Here is a 20076-nt window from a genome sequence, read left to right as displayed (position 1 = left end):
CCTCTAGACTGCGTCGGTCCGGCGCCCGCCCGCAGCTCTCCTTCGCCTACGTTCCCGCCTCTGGTGTTTCCCCCTCCATCCCCCCCTGCCGCGTCCTAGGCCGTCCAAGAGCAGTGCGCATGCGCCACTCCCATTCTTTTTTATGCCCCCTCCCACCCCGCCTCCAGCGCCTTTCTTCTGGCTCTCGGGCCCCGGGTCCCGCCCCCGTGCGGGACGTAATGGCGTCAAGGCGTCGCGGCGCGCGGGGGCCCGAAGCAAGGCGGTTGGCGGGCGGCGCGGTGACGTCGGTTATTTAGCCCCGCCCCCTCGGCGTGCGCTTTCTTTTGCCCCTCCTCCGTCTCTCGCTCCTGCTCTACCGTCTGCTCTTCTCGCTCCTCCCGCTCCCACTCGCGTTCCAGCTCCCGTTCGCCTCGGCGCGGCTCGGCCGCGGTCCCCTCGCCTGCGTCGGGCGCCGCAGCAGCCAGCCCAGCAGCCGCCTTCTTCCGTCCGGCCGCACGCGGGCCCCGAGGCGGCGCGTGGCGGGGGCCTGGGCCGTTGGCGAGCCGAGCGGAGCCGAGCGGAGCCGAGCGGCGGCGGCGGCGCGCACCGGTGTGCGCCTGCGCGAGGCGGGAGCGCCGGCCGGCCCCTCCCCTCTTTGGCGGCGCGCGCGTCCCGACGCGCACGCGCAGAGGCCCGTGACCGAGGCCGCGCCTGTGCCCGCGCCCGTGCGATCGGCCTCGGCAGCGGCGGCGGCGGCGGGAACGCGAGCGGAGCCGCGTGAGGCCCGGGCCCAGCCCCGGCGGAGAGCGCGCCAGTAGCGCGGGATGGCGGCGTCTGTGGCGGCGGGCGCGGGCAGCCCTGGCTCCGGGGACGGGCCCGCGGGCGCCGACAAGCGCGGGCCCGGGGGCCCCGGAGGAGCGGCCGCCTCGGCCTCGGCGGCGTCCGGGGGGCCCTCGGCGCCTGGGCCCGCCGCCGCCTCCGCGGCCTCCGCCGCCGCCGCCTCGTCGTCGTCCTCGGCCGGCGGGCCCTCGGGGCCCGGGGCCTCAGCCTCGGGCGCCGCCGGCTCCGGTCCCGCCGCGGCCGCGGCCTCGGCCTCGGCCTCGGGCGGCGCGGGCTCGGGCGGCGGGCCCAGCGGGGCGGCCGAGTTGCTGGAGCACTGCGGTGTGTGCCGGGAGCGCCTGAGGCCCGAGCGGGAGCCGCGCCTGCTGCCCTGCCTGCACTCGGTGTGCGGCCAGTGCCTGCTGCTCGGGCCGGCCTCCGCGCCGGGCGGCGCCGCCGGGCCCGCCTCCTCTGCCGGCCCCGCGGCCGCCAACAACGGGGGCGACGGCGCCGGTGAGCCGGGCGGGGAGGGGAGGGGGAGGGGCGCCGCGTGCCGCCCGCAGCCCTTTGTTCGGGCCCGCGGGGGGAGGGGGGCCGGAGAGAGGGGTGGGGGGAGGGGGGGCGCTGCTCGGAGGGCTCCGTTCCCCGCCCCCAGCCCCCTCTCTGCTCCCTGCCCCGCAGTGGTGGACTGCCCCGTGTGCAAGCAGCAGTGCTTCGCCAAGGACATCGTGGAGAACTACTTCATGAGGGACAGCGGTGCCAAGACCGCCCCGGACCCCAAGGATGCCAACCAGGTGAGCCTGCCCCGCCCCCCAGCCTGCCAGGTAAGGAGTCCCGCCCCCAGTCCAGCCTGGTGAGGAGCCCCGCCCTCCCAGCCCAACAAGGACCCCCCCCCATCCCCTCCAGCCAGGTGAGGAGCCCCGCCCCCAGCCCAGTGAGGCGCCCCCCCCCCCAGCCAGCCAAGTGGGCCCCAGTCTAGCAAGGACCCCTCCTAGCCAGGTAAGGAGCTCCTCAGCCAAGTGGGCACCCTCCAGACAGGCAGCCAGGCTCTGCTAGCCATCACTCCAGACTGGAAAGCCCTGTTTCCTCCCTCCACCCCAGCCTTGGGTTAGAAAGGGTTCTGAGGAGTGGGTCCTCCCCAAGGGAGTGTGACCTGGCCCAGAGGGGCCCCCCAGGTGAGAAGCTGAGCCTGAGCAGGGGGTGTGTCTGCCTTGCCCCTGCCAGAGTAGTCTGGGGCCAGCAATGCCCGCTTGTTCTCCCCCAGTGCTGTACCAGTTGTGAGGACAATGCCCCGGCCACCAGCTATTGCGTGGAGTGCTCAGAGCCCCTCTGTGAGACCTGCGTGGAGGCTCACCAGCGTGTCAAGTACACCAAGGACCACACCGTCCGCTCCACTGGTGCGAGGGCCCAGCTCCAAGGGGGGGTGGTTGTGCCTCTGGCCTCGAAAATGCCAAAGTGAAGGATGGGTGGCTAGGCCTGGGAAGAAGCCGGGTGAGAGAAGGGCTCAGGGAGGACCTACCGGGCATTCCTGTGAGCAGGAAATGCTCATTCCTTACCTCTCCATTTTTGGGTGGATACTTGGCAGGCCCTGCCAAGTCTCGAGACGGGGAGCGCACTGTCTATTGCTCAGTCCACAAGCATGAGCCCTTGGTCCTCTTCTGCGAGAGTTGTGACACCCTCACCTGCCGAGACTGCCAACTCAATGCCCACAAGGACCATCAGTGAGTGGGGCCTAGGGACCCCCATAGCCCCACCCCCCAGTTGTCCCCGTGAGGCCCTTGCCCCACTATCCTTGTCCTTTGGGAGCAACTGGGAGGGTCCTGTGGTTCTCTCCCCACCACGCTTCTGATCTCTCTGGTTGAGGCTCTGCTCTGCCCTGACGTGTTTGACCAACCTTGGCTTTGTTGTGATGATCAGCCCTGACCTTACTGCACCATGCCTACTGCAGCTGGCAGGAGCTGGGGAGGCAGGATGACGCTGCAGGTTCCCCCTTCCCTCAGTGATCCCCCTCCACCCCAAGCACATATTTGTTTGCTTGGAATGCTCTCAGAGCTGAAATGGGTCCAGCTGTGAAGGCGTGGGCCCCCCAGCTTTCCCCCACCCCGTTCTGCTGAGGCCAGCTTAGCTTCCCCATAACCGGGGGTCCCCACTGGCCTTGGTGCATTTGGGCAGGTACCAGTTCCTAGAGGATGCTGTGAGAAACCAGAGGAAGCTCTTGGCCTCCTTGGTCAAACGCCTGGGGGATAAACACGCCACCCTGCAGAAGAACACCAAGGAAGTGCGCACCTCGTGAGTGCCCAGCAGGGTGGGGAGGAGGGGGGGACCCACAGGCTGCGCCTTCGGGGGTCTCCTGCAGCACTCCCCTCTTCCCCCTGCCCCAGGATCCGCCAGGTAACAGATGTGCAGAAGCGGGTGCAGGTGGATGTGAAGATGGCCATCCTGCAGATCATGAAAGAATTAAATAAGCGGGGCCGGGTGCTGGTCAACGACGCCCAGAAGGTGACGGAGGGGCAGCAGGAGCGCTTGGAGCGCCAGCACTGGACCATGACCAAGATTCAGCGTCACCAGGAGCACATCCTGCGCTTCGCCTCCTGGGCCTTGGAGAGCGACAACAACACCGCTCTGTTGCTGTCCAAGAAGCTGGTGAGGGGCTGGGGGGGTGGGGGGGGTGGGGGGAAGGTGGGGGTGGCTGAGGGGGAGGGGCTGGGCTCCCCTCACCCAGGCTCCGCGCCTCCAGATTTACTTCCAGCTTCACCGGGCCCTCAAGATGATAGTGGACCCCGTGGAGCCCCAGGGGGACATGAAGTTCCAGTGGGACCTCAACGCTTGGACCAAAAGTGCTGAGGCCTTCGGTAGGTGCCCCCGCTGGGCAGGGCACAGTGGAGGGTGGGACCCAGCCAGGCGGGTTACATACACCTGTGTCTTTCTTCCCAGGCAAGATTGTTTCTGAGAGGAGCGGGCCTGGCTCCATGGCCCCTCCCCGGCCCCCTGGCAAGCCTGGAGGCAATCAGGTAAGGCCCCCCACTAGGCTGCCCCACATGGCCTCTTCACACATCTTTGGCTGCTGGCTTTACCAGGGGTTTGGGGGGGGTGGGGCTGGGCTCAGGCCACTGACCCGCTGACTCTTGTTCTCTCCCCCAGGCCATGGACCTGCAAGAGGGCTATGGGAGCTATGGCCCAGGTGAGTGGGAGTGAGAACTGGCGGGGGCGGGGCAGGGCAGGGGCCAGGGCTTACCTGGGTGCCAGCTTCTGATGGTCCTTTCCTGCTTTCCAGATGATCCCTACAGCGCTGAGCCCAATGTGTCGGGGATGAAAAGGTGAGCGGGTGAGGCCATGTGACTGGGTTGCGGGCTTGTGCCACAGGGGCCACCTCGGGCCTTGGCTTCACCCCTACCCTCCTCAGGTCCAGGTCTGGTGAGGGGGAAGTGAGTGGCCTTATGCGGAAGGTACCCCGAGTGAGCTTGGAACGCCTTGATCTGGACCTCACAGCGGACAGCCAGCCCCCTGTCTTCAAAGTCTTCCCTGGGACCACCAACGAGGACTACAACCTCATTGTCATCGAGAGGGGGGGCCAGCCAGGGGCCCCTGGTGGGCCTCCCATGCCACCCATGGCCATGGTTAAGGTGAGGGAGGGGGAAGGGGAGGGAGACCAGATCCAGGCCTTCATGTTGGGGCAGAGGAGGGTACCAGGGCTCACAGACCCTCCCCCACCCCCCAGGAGGAAGAGACTGAGGCTGCCATCGGAGCCCCCCCAGGAGTGGAGGGGATGGAGACAAAACCGCTGCTCCTGCCTCCCCTGGAGGCTTCGGGACCCGAGGGCCCTCACCTGGCCTCACCCAGTGGCAGCACCAGCTCTGGCCTGGAAGTGCTGGGTGGGCCTGATGCAGCCGCGGCAGCAACTTCTGCCACTAGTGGCCCCGGAGCCGTGGATGACAGCGCTACCATCTGCCGTGTCTGCCAGAAGCCAGGGGACCTGGTGATGTGTAGCCAGTGCGAATTCTGCTTCCATTTGGAATGCCACCTGCCCACTCTGCAGGAGGTGCCTGGGTATGTAGGGCGCAGGGGAGGAACAAAAGGGAAGACTCAGGGGCTCTGAGCCTTCTCTGTGCCCCTTGGGAGTCCTTGGGCCCTTTCATTGGGGTGAGAGCAGAGACGGTGCTGAGGGAGGGAGGGACAAATGGGCAGACAGGCTGGCCTGGCTCTAGCCTTGTGATAAGCTCCAGTCCAAGGTGGGGCCCTGCAAACCTCTCCAGGGCACCCAAGGCTCCTCCTGACTGACCATTGCCACCTTCTTGATTGTCCCACCCCAGGGAGGAGTGGAGCTGCTCCCTGTGCCAGGAGGTAGTGGACTGTAAAGATGAGGTCCCTCTTCCTGGTCCCGAGAGTGTGGCCTTGACCCCCTGATGGGGACACCCTGCCCTGCAAAGCTGTCACCTACTAACCAGCAGGTACCAGGGCGGGCAGCAGGGAGTATGGCAGGGTGGGCTCCATCCCAGGGCTGGGCCAGTCACTGAGCTCTGGCTCCCCCCTGCAGAAGTGTGAACGTGTGCTGCTGGCCTTGCTCCTGTCATGAGCCGTGCCGTCCCCCTGCACCGACTGGCAACAGACCCCACTCCTTCATCGGTAAGTCTGGCCCTTCCAAGGAGGGCTGGGGTGGGGGGAGCAGGGGGAGGCAGGCTCCTTGGTGCCAGCCACTGGGTCCCCTCTCTACCCCAGGAGCAGCCAGGCACCCTGGACCTCACTCTGATCCGAGCGCGCCTGCAGGAGAAGCTGTCGCCCCCCTATGGCTCCCCCCAGGAGTTTGCCCAGGATGTGGGCCGCATGTTCAAGCAATTCAACAAACTCACGGAGGTGAGGAGGCTGAGGAGGAGGTGGGGGGGGCCCTGAGGGGAGGCCTGCGGGTACCTGACAGTCCTTCCCGACCTCCTCTGACCAACCACAGGACAAAGCTGACGTCCAGTCCATCATCGGCCTCCAACGCTTCTTTGAGACTCGCATGAACGAGGCTTTTGGGGACACCAAGTTCTCTGCCATTCTGGTGGAGCCCCTCCCTCCCCCTCTCCCAGGCCCTGGCCTGGCCCCTCCGGAGCTGGTGGGGGGCCCCAGCGATGGTAACTGAGCCCCGCCTTGCCCACGGCACCGTGGTCCCCTCACTCATTCCCTCCTCCACCTGTCGGTCCTTCTGTTTCCTCCCCCAGATGCGGTTTTTACTTCTCTCAATTTAATAAAAACGTAACCCAGGAGGCAAGGTCCCCCAAGTCATGCAGACCCAGAGCGAGCAGGGTGTCCTGGGGGGTCCCTGGCATGGGGCTGGCTCGGTGGGCATGGCTGTTTGGTGGGCTGCCCCGGCCCTCCCCCCCACGTTTAGCGAGGCTTCTCTGGGATGCAGCCCAGGGAGGGGAGAGGACCCCACCCCTGAGGCTGCTGGTGGGTGAACTCCCGTAGACAGTCTTTCCTCTTGGGGCCCCCCACAGCCACTTGCTGTGAGAAGCTCCGACCCCCAAGGTCTGAAGGGCCGTCTTGTCTTTGGATGGCTCCCAAGTCGGCTTAGTTTTTCCTGACAATCTCTCCCTGGAGAAGCTGGGGTTTGGAGGGGCTTTGGGGAGCCTCCCCATGGAGGGTGGGGCCCAGGAGCTGCCTTTACTTTGTCATCTGCTTCTTGTACTGAACACCCACCCAATAAACTTGCCAGCCATGCCTCTCCCCACCTGCTGTCCTGAAGCTGCTTTGTTCTCTTGGGGCCCGAGGGTGGGGGGCACTCAGACTTGCCCAAAGGGGAGTCTTGGGGAGAGCCCTGGGTCCCTCCCCCCCCCATTCCTCCATCACAAGCGAGTTATGTTGGCCAGTTAAAAACTTTATTGTTGGTAGGGGTAGCACACCCTCTTCCCTCCCTGCCGGCTCAGTCCCTCCTCAAGTTTTTAAGGCGCTCTTCCAAGTCTGCATCAGCATCAGCCAGGGCCGCAGAAGGCTCGGCCTTCTTGCCCCCTGCAGCCACAGAGAGGGAGCCGCCTGTGGAAGGGAGGTCTGCGGGAGAGACAAAGCACAGTCAGATATGGGCAAGGGGCTGGCACTGGCCAGGGTGGGGCGGGCAGGGGCAGAGCACTCACTGGATAGTTCGTCGGTCAAGCTCAGGCCCAGCTCATCCAGCACTTGGGACACCACAGCATCACTGAACGAACAGAGTAGGAGACATGAGGGAAGGGAAAGAGGCCCCACGTCAGCCCCCTCCTCCCCCGGGCCCTCCCAGGCACCTCTCTTCCTCTTCCTCTCTTTCCTCACCTCTCCTCCTCGTCTTCCTCATCGCCCATGGCATCATCGATGGCGTCATTCATCATCTCTTCCTTCATGTCCATGATCTCTGCCTGGCGCTCAAATTCCATCATGATCTTCTGGATCTGGGGCAGCTTCAGCTGGGGAGGGCAGGAGGGACTCGGTGGGAGGCAGAACCAGCTCTCCAGGCTGTCACTGGTGCTGGCCCTGGTGGAGGCAGTAAGGCACACCCACCACCCACTGCCCTGTGGGCACTAGGAGACAGCTTCACTCACCAAGCCCAGGAGTCTGTCCCAGCCCCTCCCTCTAGAAAGCCATACCTGTCTGTTCATGGTCCCCATGGCCTTTGTGACGCCTTTCATGGCTTGTGCCATAGAGTTGTTGGACTTGAGCGTCTGTATTTTCAGGGACACGGCCTGGATGTTGGCCCGCATCATCACAAACTTGCTGACGTAGCGGCGCGTTCGCACCAGGTCTCGGGCCATGATTTTCACAGCATCCTGGATGGGGGGAGGGAGGCATTACACAGGCTGCCCAGACAACCCGACCCCAGGCCCTGGCAGCAACCCTGCCTCCCCTGGCCCCCAGTCACCATCTGGCCCTGCTTGGCCATCTTCTTGATGTCTGCGATGATTTTCTTCTCCTGGGTCTCCAGCTTCTGACGCTCCCTGTCCAGCTCACGCATAGCCCGGTTCAGGGCCCGCTGGTTCTGCCGCAGCAGCTCCTCTGGAGTTTTTCTTCGCCCAAACAGCAGATCCATAGTGCAGCTGGGGCTGCAGAAGGGAAGTCAGGAACACAGCTCTTAAGTGCATAATGCTAGGGGCAGCCAGGTGGCGCAGTGGTAAAGCATCTGCCCTGGTTTCAGGAGGACCTGAATTCGAATTTGACCTCAGATTTGTCAGTCACTTCAGTGTTTACTGCATGCCAGGGTTAGGGTTGGGAGGGAGGGCACAAAACATCAGGGGATGGGGAAAGGCTCCCAGCAGGAGAGTGGAGTGCTAGCTGGCACCCTCTTTCAGCTTCCTTTGTGTAAGGGCAGCCTGGCACACAGGAGGCACTCGATAAGAGTGTTCTGGGCATGGAAGATGGTCAGAAAAATTCCTGGATCCAGAGATAAGCGGGTCTTAGAGACACTGGCCCCACTAAAAATCGTGGAAAGGGAGGAGGGGGCAGGTGATAGTTCTGAAGGCCACACACAATGACAGGGAGCCTCTAGAGATGATTGAGCAGGGGTGGGGTGGGACAGGATCAGACTTCTGAGGCAGGTAGAACACTCCCCAGCAGTTACTGCAATAGCCCAGATGTGAGAGAGGAGGACGACCTGCAGTGAGGGTGGGAGCAGTGTCAGAGAAGACAAAGGGGGAGTAGTGGAGATGCCAGAGGTGAAATGGACCAAAGATGCGGCAGAGGTGAAACTGACACTGGATCTGAGGGGTGTGACTGGGGTGGGGAGCCTGTGCACGTTCAGATTGAACATCTCCACTGGATGTCGGGTTCTAGATGTCCGAAAGGCCAGTGGAGGTGGGGGAGTCTGGGCCAGGACCATCAGCATAGGTGTCCATTAAATTCCTGGGAGAGGAAGGAGCATCGGGAGGGGCATTCCTGGTTAGAGGGCATGAGCTGCAGGAGGTGCCAGCCCAGGAGCTGACAGGAAAAGAACCAGGAGAGAAGGAGACTGTCCTGAAAGCCTGGAGAAAGAGGTTTATCCAGGAGGAAAGCGACCCAGTGTCCAAGTCCCGGGACTGAGACGAAGTCACTGGGCTTGGCCACTACCAGAGCACTGGGCACTTTGGGAAGGGCCTCCTTTCCACAGGTTCAGCTTCGAGGAGCAGACCTGGGACATCTCCCTCCCAGGGTCTGATCCAGTCTATCTCCACTACCCCCTGGTCCGCCGCCGACCACCTTCCCTCAGAAGACTCCTAAGTACAAGCCCGTTGTCCTCATTGCTCACATTCACTATTAATTCACATTAACTTCAACCCCAGACTCGGACCATCTTAGGAGACCGTTCTGGAGAACAGAGGGCGGACAGCTGGCTTCCAAGGTCAGCAAGATCTGGGTTCCAATTCTGCCCGACCCCCAAGGGCTGGTCTTGGGCAGTGCTGCTTCCCCACCCCACCCCCGGGGAAATGCAGAGCAGGTTTTCGGGTCTAAAGGAAGCTGACATCCCCCCCCCTCCCCATGGGGGACGGGCCAGGGGCTCCTGCAGAGGCGGGGCAGGCCAGGAACCTGTGTGTGTGGGGAGGGGCTCATCGGAGAGAGGCCGGGAAGGGGGGGAGGGTTCCGCAGGGCGGGGCCGAAACGCCGGGATTTCGCTGGGTCTCTAGAGGGGACTGCATTCCGAGATCGGGGGTGCGGGAAGAGGGCAGGGCCAGGCCTCAGTGCTCCCCGGGGGGCCCCTGAGGAAGGGGATCGAGACGGGGTCCTCCGGGGGCGGGGGCAGCGCCTTCACTCACCGGCCCCGAGCTGGAGCTCAGGAGGCACAACCGCCGCCTCCGGGAAGCCCTCCCGGATCGCCGCTGCCCCTTGCCAGACGCCGGCCCCACCCCCCAACCCCGCGCCGCCGCCGCCGCCGCCGCCGCCCGGGGTCTCCTCGCCGCCCGCTTTCTCTCAGAACCCGCCGTAGCTTCCGGATTCCGGCCCCGTGACGTCACTATCGCGCGCCCCGCCCGGACGCCAGAAGCGGTCTGCGCAAGCGCGCGGGGCCGGGGCGGCTTCAGAGCGCGCCTGTGCGGAGGCCGGCGCTCCTCCCCCGCCCCGCGCCCCCGCCCCCCTTTCCCAGAACCGCGGGTTCGGGTCCAACCCCACCGAGAAGCACAGACGGACGGACGGACAGAAGACCGGGAGGCGGCGGCGCTGCGTCAACATTCCCCTTTAATAACCTGACACAAACTCGAGCGGGAGCGGGGGCGGGGTCCGGGGACAATCCAATTCATTTCCCTTCTCGGAGCGGGACGGCGGGGGCGGGGCGGGCAGCAGCCGCCCGTCACGTGGTTTACAAAAAACAACCCAACCAAATCACCGGGGGCGGGGGGCGGCCCGAAACCCCTCCCCATCCCCCCTCCCGCGCGAGGCCCCGGCCCCCAATAAATACGTGGCCCGGGGGCCGCGGGGGCGCGGCCGGGGCGGGGAGGGGCCCGGAGGAGTGGGGCCGGCCGGGGGGGAGGGGGGGAATCCGTCCGTCCCCCCCTATTTGAGGCAGCGCTCGAAGTACGTGGAGCCGATGTAGCCGCCGCGCATGGAGCGCTGCACGTTCTGCTCGAAGAGGCGCCGGTTGTTCTGCAGGACCTCGGCCGCCTCCTTGTTCAGGGGGTCCTCGGGGTTGGGCTCCTGAGGGGGGAGAGGAGGGATGTCAGGCCCGGCTCCCCCCAGCCCCCCTACTGCGAGGGAGGGGGGCGTCAGGCCCGGCCCCTAGCCCCCCTACTGCGGGGGAGAGGAGGGATGTCAGGCCCGGCCCCCCCAGCCCCCCTACTGCGGGGGAGGGGGGCGTCAGGCCCAGGCCCCGTGACCCCCCCAGACCCCCTACTCACCAAGAAGAGGTACTGCAGCCCGTAGATGATGGAGTTTATCGTTAGCACTGGTTTCCAGTCCTCTCTGTGGAAGGAGAAGCCCCCCCCCAGCCCGGGCTGAGGAGCCGCCCCGGCCCGGGCCCGCGGGGTTCCCCGTCCCCCCCCCCCGCGGCTCCGCCCCCCCCAGACCCCGCGGGGGTGGGGGTGGGGTCGCTCACCTGAGGATGTTCAGACAGACATTGCCCTCCAGGTCGATGTTGGGGTGATAGACCATGGTCTCGCACTTCACCTTGGGGGGGTCGTGGGGGTAGCCCTGGCCGACCTGGGGGGGCGGAGGGCGGTCAGAGGCCCGCCGGGGAGGGGCGCCCCCGCCGGGTCTCGGCCCCCCAGACTCACCTTAAAGCTGAAGACGAACTTGCCGGCCTTGTAGAAGCCCTGGGGAGACAAGGGGAGGAAGAGGGGGCTGAGTGCGGCCGCGGCCGGGGGCGGGAGGGGGGGGGCGGGGGGGCGGCGGTCACCTCGTCCGGGCAGATGACCAGCTTGAAGTTGAGCAGGTCGTCCTGGTCCGAGAAGTCGATCTCGCAGGTCTTGGGCAAGTTAAGCTCGTTGATGTCTGCGAGGAGAGGAGGGGGCCCCCCATCAGGAGCCCCCCTCGGAACGGCCTGGGGGCCGCCGGCTGACTCCCCAGGCTGTGATGGGGGGGGGTCCCTAGGTTCCTCCCAGGAGTGAGACCTCCGGTGTTTGGGGGGTCCCTGTGCCCCCCGGGGTCCGGGCGGCAGAGCCCTCTGGAGTGTGATGGGGAGGTGCCTGTACCCCCTCCTGGGGTCCGGGCGGCAGAGGCCCTGGGTGTGTTGGGGGGCCCGTGGGGGCGGGGCGGTCCTCCCCTCCTCCCTCCTTCCCCCTCCCCTCCCCCCGGGCACCTTTCTGGATGCGGAGCTGCGCGGCCGAGGCCTTCTTGCTGCTGCCCTTGGTGCCGCCCGCCGACTCCTCCTCCTTCTTCTGCTGCTTCAGCGAGAACAGCTTGATCATCCTGCCGCCGCCGCCGCCTCCTCGGGGCCCTGGCCGGCCGGCCGCCCCCGCCCACTGTCCGCCGCCGCCTGCCGCCTGTCCGCCCCAGCCCCGGCTCCGGCTCCGGCCCCGGCCCGGCTCCTCCGCGTTCCGGCCCCGGCTGCTCCGCTCGGCGCCGCGCGGCCCGTCTCGGCTCCCGTAGCTCGATCGGTCCGCTTCGGAAGTGATCGGCTCCCTCCGGAAGGGTTCGGCTCCGCTCGGGCGCCTTCGGAAGTGTGGTTCGGCTCCGCCCCGCCCCCCGCCCAGCGGCCGCTCTCGGCCCCGCCCCCTCCTCTCCTCCTCCTCCCCCTCTGCCCCAGATAGGGTTCCCGGCTGCCCTCTCTCTCGCTCGCTCGCTCTTTCTCTCTCTCGCTCGCTCGCTTACACGCTACCTGACGGCTTCGGCCTGGGCTTGGCCCTCAGCCTGGGCGGTGGCAGAGGGCCTCGACAACGGTCTCGGGACGTCCCGCTGCTTCGGTGATTTCCGCCGCCGCCTGCCCCGCTTCGGCTCTGGCCCCTGTCGGCCTGCGGCGCGCATGCGCAGACGCGGCGCGCAGTCCCGGGCCGCACTCGGCCATTTCCGGGCGGGGGCTTTGGGCGCTTCCGGAGGAGATTCGGGGCCCGCGGGCTGTCGGCTGAGCGGCTGGACGTGGTGTGTGAAGGGAGAATGTTGGAGGGCGGTGTGGTTGCGGGGGACAGTGGTTCTGGGGCCAACTGGGTCTCGGGAAAAGGGAAAAGGCAGTTCCTCGTCTCCGGGGAGCCCCGATTGCACACACAGTGGGGCAGGACCGGTAGCTGTCAGTTCAGGTCAGCCTCGCCAACGTGGGAGCTGCATGCGAGAGACGGCGCCCGCCCATTGGAGAAAGCCCGGAGAAAGGGCACGCCGAGCCAATAGCGGCCGGGCTCTAGGCCTCGGGGGCGGGGCCGAGGCGCTAGCTTTAAACGAATCCCCCGGAAATGCGGAGTAGGTGGGAACGCGCGAATCTTAGCGGCGGCTTCCTGCCTTCAGGTCTCCATGGCAACCACAGACCGGGAGGAGGGGCAGGTGAGGCGCCGCCGGCGCTCCGGACTCTCCGCTTCACCATGGCAACGCGCCGCCCCCGGAGGCCGCGAGAGCGCCGCGCCCTGCCCCAGAAGCTGTTAGCCCGGGACTAAGCGAAGGTGAGGAGGGCCCCAGCCGGTGCCGAGGAGGCGGATGGCCATCCCCATGGCAACCAGGGAGCCCTGGGGGAGAGCGCGGGGAGTCTGCGCGCCTACTGCCCGGGGGCGTGGTCCGGCGGGGGTCTGGAGGAGGGGAGGAGCCCGAGGCTGGAGGGGTCCTGCTAGGTCTGGTCCCCAGCGCATCCTCGCTCTCCCCGACTGTCCCGTGACGCAGGCAATGGGGAGGGGTCCCGCCTTGGAGACTGCCCGTGGGCCAAGGTGGGGACGACCTGGGGATACGAGCTGCAGAGTTGGGGGGGTTGTAAGCGGGAACCACGTCCCTATTTGGGCAGCCACGTGGCACACCCCAACCTGAGTTCAAATCCGGTATCAGACACTTCCTGGCTGCATGACCCCGGACAAGTCTTGTCACTCTGCCTCAGTTTCCTTATCTGTAAACTGAGCTGGAGAAGGACGTGGCAAGTCTCTCTAGGATCTCTGGAGGGGGGGGGTTGGGGGGGCGTGGCTGAGAGAATGGCCTGGATGAGTGAAGACTTTGGAGTCCCCATCAAGTGGGAAGGCGTGGGGGGATCCGGGCCCCCAGAGAGCCCCCTGGCCATGCAGGGGTCCTGAGGAAAGGCTGGGAGCCAGGGCTGGGCTGAGCTGGGAGGGGGCCTGCCCCGCCCCTCACTTGCCGCCCTTCTCACCCTAGGTCCTACTAGCCCGCTCCAGCCCAGCGCTGAGTCTGAGCAGCCTCTGGCCACATGGCTCATGCCCACCCCCGAGGGGAGCTCTGGTACCCCATGCCGTTCCAGCTCCTCTGCCAGGCTGTGCCCCCAGCCCTAAGCTCATGCCGCTCCAGGACCGCGCTCGCCTCCCGACCCAGCCTCTCCCTCTGCAAGGGCCCCCCACCCTCTCTCATTTCAGGGGTCCTCTTACTCCTTCCTCTGGAGGAGGAGCTGGTGTTCCGGATGCCCTCCAGTGTGGGCTGCTGCTTCTCACCTGCCACCCCACCCCTTGCCTTCCTCCAGGAGGCCCCCAACTACTCTCCATCCCCTGTAGGGGGGTCTCCACTCCCCGCCAGCCCTGCTGCTTCTCTCTCCACTGTTCTCGGTTCTCTTCGGCCCCAAACCTTCTTCCGGAAGAGACCCCTGCCCGCCAGCCCCAAGCCGGCTCGCTACAGGGTGCTTGGCTGCCCCCGGCCCCAGAGCTGCTCCCTGAAGGGAGCCCCTCTTCCCTGTACCCCGAGTCCTTCCCATTTCCCCCAGACCCAATCTCACACCCCGAATGGGGAATCTGCTCTGGGCAGCCCCACTACCTCTCTGTGCAGCCTGTTCAGTTCCCGGCAGCTCCAAGGCCCCCCCCTGAAAGGGAGACCCCTTGCCTCCAGGGCAGGTCCTGCCCGCTGTAGGACAGTGCCCTGCTCCCCCCTGATTCAATCATACCCTCTACTGAAAGGACCCCTTCCCTCCAGGGCCAGTCCCTCCCTCTGCAGCCTGCTGTGCACTTCCCTGCGGCCCAGATCCCAGCCCCTGAAGGGGAAGCCCATCTCCAGCCCCAAGCCCTCTAGAGGTAAAGCAATCGCTTCCCTCCGGCCCAGATCCCACCCTCCCAAGGGGCTTCCCGTTCCCTCCAGCCCCAAGCCGCCCCAAGCCCTGGTGCTGAAGGAAACCTCTGTTTCCCCCCGTTGCAAGCTGCCTTGTTCCACCCCTGGCCAGTCCGCCCTGCTGCTGGGGGCCCCCTTGTCTTCTGTGCCCAGCCTGTCTTGCCGAGGCCTGTTCCATTCCCTGCGGCTCAGTCCCTTGAGACAGAGGGAGCTGGCCTTCCCCGTGGACATGGTCCTCGCCTCCCCAGAGCTCCTGTTTCCCCCCTATGCCCAGGACTTGAGAGAGCGAGAGCTGGGCATCGCTTTCTTTGCCCTGCCTGGACTCTCACAGGGAATTCCCCCCAACTCCCCCACTTCTGGCTTCAGTCCCACTCCGACCCCCTGCTCCCTGTATCCTGGCCTGGGCTCTCCTGGGTCGCAGGATGGCCACACCCCGACGCTGTGTCCCAAAATGATCCAGTCTGTCCCTCTGTCTGGGGTGAGCAGGGAACCTGGAGAGTCCTACGCCTCTTGGGTGGGGGATGCTGGTCGAGAGTGGGACTTGGACACTGACGCTCTGCAGCCGCGGTTTGGGGGACTGGCCACAGGACGGCATCTCTCTGGGTGAGGCCCCGGGGATTCCCTGCCTCCTTGGCACCCCAGGGCCCTGTGGGGAGTGGGGGGAGGAGCCTACCCCTCACCCTGAGGAGCTGCTATCCTCTGCTCAGGCCTGCAGGCTTTGGGTGTCTCTTCTGGCCTTGCTCCAGTCACGCCTCTCATGTGGGCTCACCAGGGGCCATGCCCATCCGAAGACATCTGTGCTCTCCTGCCCCTGTCCCCAGCATCTGCAGCCTCCCCAAGGGAGAGTCCCCCCAGAGGAGAGAACTTTGGCCTGGATATTGAAGTATCAGTAAAGTGGGGGGTGTGGAAAATGAGGACTCGCTTCTGGGTGGTTCCGAGAGCTTTTGGGGGGGGTGAGCCCTGCCCTCACAGCTCACCCCTGATCTGAGGGGGAGGTTGGCGATCAGAGGGTGTTTCTGCCATGAATGGGAAGGCAGCTGGTGCCAGGGGAAGGGAGGGGCAGAGGACTGAGAACCAGGAGCCTCTGCCTGAGGTCAGGGTCCCAGCCATAGCCAGCACCCAGGGTGAGATCTAGTAATGGGTAAGGAGGACCAAGGAACCTGAGTGACCCAGTGGGGGTTGGGGGGAGTGCCTTGGGCGGAGACAGGAAGGTTTGAGGGGAAGGGAAAGGGGTTCAGTTTGGCCATTCCCCAGAGAGGCCTGGGCTTCGAGCTGGTATGGTCACCGTGCAGAGCAGAGAGGGCCCCCATGCAGATACGATCTTTAGTGCGCCCCCCTTTCATAGTTGAGGACACCAAGGCCAGCAGGTGAAGTGACTTGGCCCTGGTGGAGGCCGGCTCGGACCTGTTACCTAGGTACCAAGGCAGCCCAGAGAGATCACAAGGATGTGGCTTGGGTGCTTGACAGATGGAGGTCACTTTGGGGGAAGCTGTTTGGGTGGGTCATTAAGAGGAGAGAAAGTGGGGCATCAGTGAGGACAGCCTACTCAAGCTGTGGGGCCACAAAAGGGGGGGGTGGGCCGCAAGACTTACCCCAGGTGGATGGATCAATTTGGGGGAGACCTGTTCAGGTTTGGAGGCAATAGGGAGGGAGCCAGGAGCCAAGGGATGGGGCATCCCACCTCGTGGGAGAAGAGGGTGGCAACAGACACCTGCTGGAGAGTGGGGATGGGCTGAGAAGTTTGGAATGACCTATCTCCTGGTGTCCTCTGTCTCCTCACTCCCTAGTCTCTTCTTTATCCTCTAGTCCCCTCCCTCCACAACCAGGCATCAAATCCCAACAAGATCTGGGGGATAAAGGTGAAATTGAAATCATCCCAGCCTCCTGAGAGCTTCCCTCCTTGGGGTGGGGAGACTTTGGCAAGGGCACAGGGTGCACCTGGGGGAGATGGGAAGGTCAATGCTCACCTGCGGTCTCAGCTTTCTTTGTGGAGTTCGGTGGTCAGTTACAGGGAACAGACGTACCTGGAGGGGTCCAGCAAGGTTCACTTAGCCCTTGTGGGGGAGTAGAGAATGACCAGACTGGGGGCCCTCAGAGGGATTGGTTCAAGCTCTTCCAGGTAGCCCAGGAAATTATTGAGGAAGCCCACAACAAGGGCAGGACTTAGCCAAAGTTGTGCTCCTGTTTCCGGCCTGACTTCCAGTAGGTCTGGAGGCGATCACGGTCCCTTCCCATCTGAGGAGAGGTCCCTACCTTCAAGGGGAACATTAAATCTCCAACAATGGACTGCCACTGGAGACACGCTAGGCCATTCGCTGGGTGAGGTACTGAGCTGAGAATGTGGAGCATGGAACTCAAATCTTGCCACAGATGCGTGGAGCTGTTTGACTGTGGTCCGGTCTCTTCTCTCAACCTCAGTTTATTGGTTTATAACTGGGGTGTGATCATGTCATCTACCTCTCAGGGTCGGGATCCAATCAGATGTACTCTATGTAAATGCTTGGCAGCCTTCCTCAAAAGGGCCGTCCAGAGCAGGGGTAGGGCCTTCCCCACACACAGTCACACCACAAGTGAGTTAGTTGGGTCACAGGATTTAGACACTTTAGAAGTCATCAAGGTGGACTTCTCCTGCCCTCCCTCCACCCCAAATAGACACAATGGAAAACCACACAGCGACATGTGATCTGGAGGTCGGGGAGTCAGCTGCACTAAGGAGCAAAGCTGATAGAACCCTGCCAAATCTCCTGTGCCCATCAGCCTGGCTGGGACAGGGAGAGCCAGGCACAGAACAAGACCGCAGCTTTCAGAGGGCTCCGAGAGAGCACAGGCCCTGAGCATGCCCCCAGACTCTGGCCAGTGTCTGAGGTCACAGCGGGCTGCCCCACAGACACCAGCTTGGTTTTTTCATGCAGAAGACCCTGAGCTGTCCACTGAGCACTCTGGGCCTCCCATCCTCAGTGAGAGAGGAAACTGAGAGAGGCTTATAATAGCTCCAAGCCATGGCTCGACATGGCTAAGGGCCATAGCCTGACAGGTTGGACTGGAGCAGCTGCTTCCCCTGGAGAGAGCCACTGCCCTCTTAGTGGTCATTCCAAACCATCCCTCCCCCACAGGTACACTTTGGAGGGAACACCTGGATATGGCTTCTAGAAACAGAACTTCTTAGATGAAACAGAGTAGTCATAAAATCAGTGAGACTGACTTTGGAACTGTGATTTAGGCCCTACTGTGTGCCAGGTGCTGCCCCAATTTACATTCTGGGGAAAAGCGGATGGGTGTGTCTCAGTCTGGCTGGTCAGAAGCATTCCTGGGAGCAGGGGGGCTGGCTCAGCATGGAGCTAAGGGGGGGGGGCTGCTGGGGTGGGATGTTCCAGGGGAAGAAGGCCTTAGTTCCCAGTGAAACAGCCCTGAGGCACCAGGAGGAGCTCACCAATAGCAGAAGGACCTCTGAAGGAAATTTCTTTTTCAAAATGAACAATGCTGTTTTCTTTCCCTCTTGCCCCATCCCCTTACTGGGAAAACAAACAGACTGGTGACAGAGACCCAGTCGAGCAAAACAAAATGCCACATTGGCTGGATTACTCAGTCTGCACCCAGAGTCCTCTGCTTTGTCAGGAGGTGGGTAGTAGCCAGGTAGGAGACCACGAGAGGACAGTGTCTTAAAAACCTAGAGAAGAAGAGTCCCAAGAAGAGGATGAGAATAGAGAAAAGACCACTGGAAAGGTTGGGGGAGCACTTAGGGTGGAATGATGTCGCCAGATTGTAGAGCGTTAGGAGGATGAGAGTAATGGAAGCAGGGGCATCAGTTCTAGCAGGTGAGCCACTTTACAAGGGAGGAGAGATAGGTGTAGTTGGCAGGGGAGGGAGGGAGGGAGGAGACTTGGGCAGAGGGCATGTGAGTGATGTGAGATGGGGAAGGGAATAGCCGAGAGAGAGAGAGAGAGAGAGAGAGAGAGGGACAGCAAGCCAAGGAGGGTGGCGTGGCAGGCTCCCCTGGCAGCAGAGATGATGGGACAGCAATCTGGAGTGGGCCTAGGCAGCAGGGTGTCCTGGTTCTCTCCTGACTCAGTAGGGCATGAGTAGAAGCAGGGTGGGCATGATCCAAGAAGAGGACAGTGTGGACAGGAAGTGGTTTGCCCAGGGACCACGATGGGGAGAGGAGAGTGGAGCCGACAGCCCAGGGAAGTGCTGAGAGTGGGTGGGCCCTGCCCTCATGACCCCCCCAAGTCCAGCTGTCCCAAAGCAGGCCTAGCCATGACTTAGTACCTTCCACCCTTTCCAGTTTCCTCATTCCTTCTACTCCCTCCAGTCCCACTTTGGGATCAGTGACCTTGGCCCCCTTGCTATTCTTCACACAAGACTCTCCATTTTCTGATTGTGGGTATTTCTCTGGTCATCCCCTGTGCCAGAAATCTCCCTCCTCACCTCCTGGCTTCCCTGTCCCATCTTCCACCAGAAGCCCTTCCAGAGTGCCTCTCTCTTGTTGATAGTAGTTGTTGGCTACTTGGAGCTCCTCCCTGAGGGCAGGCACCACCCTTCGCCTTTCTTTGGATCCCCAGTGCTTACCCCCCCCCCCAATGTTTATTAGCTGAATAAATGAAAGACAACAGACTGTGATCAGATCTAGGAATTTCAGAGTTTATTCACACGAAGGTCTCACTCTTGTGGCAAGGGGAGGCTGTGACCATCTGTGTGTCTGAGGTGGCGTAGAGGAGTTGGTCATGGCAAGTAAGTTGCTGAGCTAGAAGATTCTTTTTTTTTTTTTTTTGGTGAGGCAATTGGGGTTAAGTGACTTGCCCAGGGTCACACAGCTAGTAAGTGTTAAGTGTCTGAGGTCGGATTTGAACTCAGATCCTCCTGAATCCAGGGCCAGTGATCTATCCACTGCACCACCTAGCTGCCCCAAAGATTGGGGTTTTTGAGGGAGAATCTGGGGGTATGCTGGCATCTTCTAGCATGATGTCTGGAATTGGCTCATCAACATACTTAACTCCCACATGAGGTTTGATGAGGGCAGAATACTGAAGCGTGACAGAGACCCAGTCGAGCAACCTCCCTATTCCAGAAGAGTCAGTTCTTTTAACTGACCACTGCTTTTGTTTTTGTTTTTTTTGCAGGGCAACGAGGGTTAAGTGACTTGCCCAGGGTCACACAGCTAGTAAGTGTGTCAAGTGTCTGAGGCCGACTTTGAACTCAGGTCCTCCTGAATCCGGGGCCAGTGCTTTATCCACTGTACTACCTAGCTGCCCCCCAAAAACTCATTTTTGACAAAAACTGCTGGGAAAACTGGAAAACAGTATGGCAAAAACTAGGTATAGAAAATAAGGTCAAAATGGGTACATGATTTACACACAAAGGATGATACCATAAGCAAATGAAGAAAGCATGGAATTGTTTATCAGATTTATGGGTAGAGGAAGAATTTGGGACCAAAGAAGATATAGAGAGTAAAACAAAATGTAAAATAGATAATTTTTATTATATAAAACTAAAAAGCTTTTATACAAACAAAACTAATATAACCAAGATTACAAGGGAAGCAGAAAACTGGGAAAGAATTTTTGAAACAAGTATCTGATAAAGGCCTCATTTCTCAGTTATATAGAGAATTGAGTCAAATTTATGAGAATAGAAGTCATTCCCAGTTGATAAATGGTCAAAGGATATGAACAGGCAGTCTTCTTCTTCTTCTTCTTCTAGTGAGGC

At 62.7% G+C, this 20076-nt stretch overlaps 3 protein-coding genes across 4 annotated transcripts; 1 reads left to right on the top strand and 2 right to left on the bottom strand.

The window, feature by feature from the left end:
• Window positions 1-598: 598 nt before the first annotated feature.
• Window positions 599-6505, top strand: TRIM28 (tripartite motif containing 28). The gene is given in 18 exon segments (XM_043994104.1): window positions 599-1311; window positions 1480-1592; window positions 2063-2195; window positions 2384-2519; window positions 2971-3087; window positions 3180-3441; window positions 3536-3650; window positions 3733-3809; window positions 3940-3979; window positions 4073-4115; window positions 4202-4421; window positions 4517-4845; window positions 5109-5184; window positions 5333-5362; window positions 5364-5381; window positions 5383-5421; window positions 5515-5649; window positions 5741-6505. Coding segments are annotated over 18 exon segments (2568 nt in total). The 5' UTR covers window positions 599-803; the 3' UTR covers window positions 5918-6505.
• A 126-nt stretch (window positions 6506-6631) lies between these two features.
• On the bottom strand, window positions 6632-9681 carry CHMP2A (charged multivesicular body protein 2A). Its single transcript, XM_043995137.1, has 6 exons — window positions 9525-9681; window positions 7661-7841; window positions 7389-7568; window positions 7078-7208; window positions 6906-6967; window positions 6632-6822 (listed from the first exon to the last, which is right to left on the bottom strand). The coding sequence occupies exons 2-6, from the start codon at window positions 7826-7828 to the stop codon at window positions 6698-6700; spliced, it is 666 nt and encodes a 221-aa protein (XP_043851072.1). The 5' UTR covers window positions 7829-7841; window positions 9525-9681; the 3' UTR covers window positions 6632-6697.
• A 243-nt stretch (window positions 9682-9924) lies between these two features.
• On the bottom strand, window positions 9925-12170 carry UBE2M (ubiquitin conjugating enzyme E2 M). Of its 2 annotated transcripts, none has more exons than XM_043995408.1 (7): window positions 12017-12170; window positions 11498-11850; window positions 11096-11190; window positions 10974-11012; window positions 10796-10899; window positions 10599-10610; window positions 9925-10398 (listed from the first exon to the last, which is right to left on the bottom strand). In XM_043995408.1, exons 1-7 carry the CDS (start codon window positions 12160-12162, stop codon window positions 10374-10376), a joined length of 774 nt encoding a protein of 257 aa, XP_043851343.1. In that variant the 5' UTR covers window positions 12163-12170; the 3' UTR covers window positions 9925-10373. The 2 variants fall into 2 exon arrangements, with proteins under 2 accessions (XP_043851343.1, XP_043851342.1); XM_043995407.1 differs by having other exon boundaries at window positions 10599-10662; window positions 12017-12164.
• Window positions 12171-20076: the final 7906 nt, after the last annotated feature.

Source organism: Dromiciops gliroides, chromosome 3 (genome assembly GCF_019393635.1).
Source record: "Dromiciops gliroides isolate mDroGli1 chromosome 3, mDroGli1.pri, whole genome shotgun sequence".
NCBI lineage: Eukaryota > Metazoa > Chordata > Mammalia > Microbiotheria > Microbiotheriidae > Dromiciops > Dromiciops gliroides.
This window is presented reverse-complemented; position numbering and strand designations above follow the sequence as displayed.

Excerpts from the sequence above, each read along its gene's own strand:
- CHMP2A (XM_043995137.1), bottom strand. The coding sequence starts at position 7,828 with ATGGATCTGCTGTTTGGGCGAAGAAAAACTCCAGAGGAGCTGCTGCGG. Across the intron at positions 7,569-7,660 it reads TGGCCAAGCAGGGCCAGATG|GATGCTGTGAAAATCATGGC; the intron begins GTGACTGGGGGC and ends CCCCCCATCCAG. Across the intron at positions 6,823-6,905 it reads CTTGACCGACGAACTATCCA|ACCTCCCTTCCACAGGCGGC; the intron begins GTGAGTGCTCTG and ends TCTCTCCCGCAG.
- UBE2M (XM_043995407.1), bottom strand. The coding sequence starts at position 12,162 with ATGCGCGCCGCAGGCCGACAGGGGCCAGAGCCGAAGCGGGGCAGGCGG. Across the intron at positions 11,013-11,095 it reads TGGTCATCTGCCCGGACGAG|GGCTTCTACAAGGCCGGCAA; the intron begins GTGACCGCCGCC and ends TTGTCTCCCCAG. Across the intron at positions 10,900-10,973 it reads AGTTCGTCTTCAGCTTTAAG|GTCGGCCAGGGCTACCCCCA; the intron begins GTGAGTCTGGGG and ends CCGCCCCCCCAG.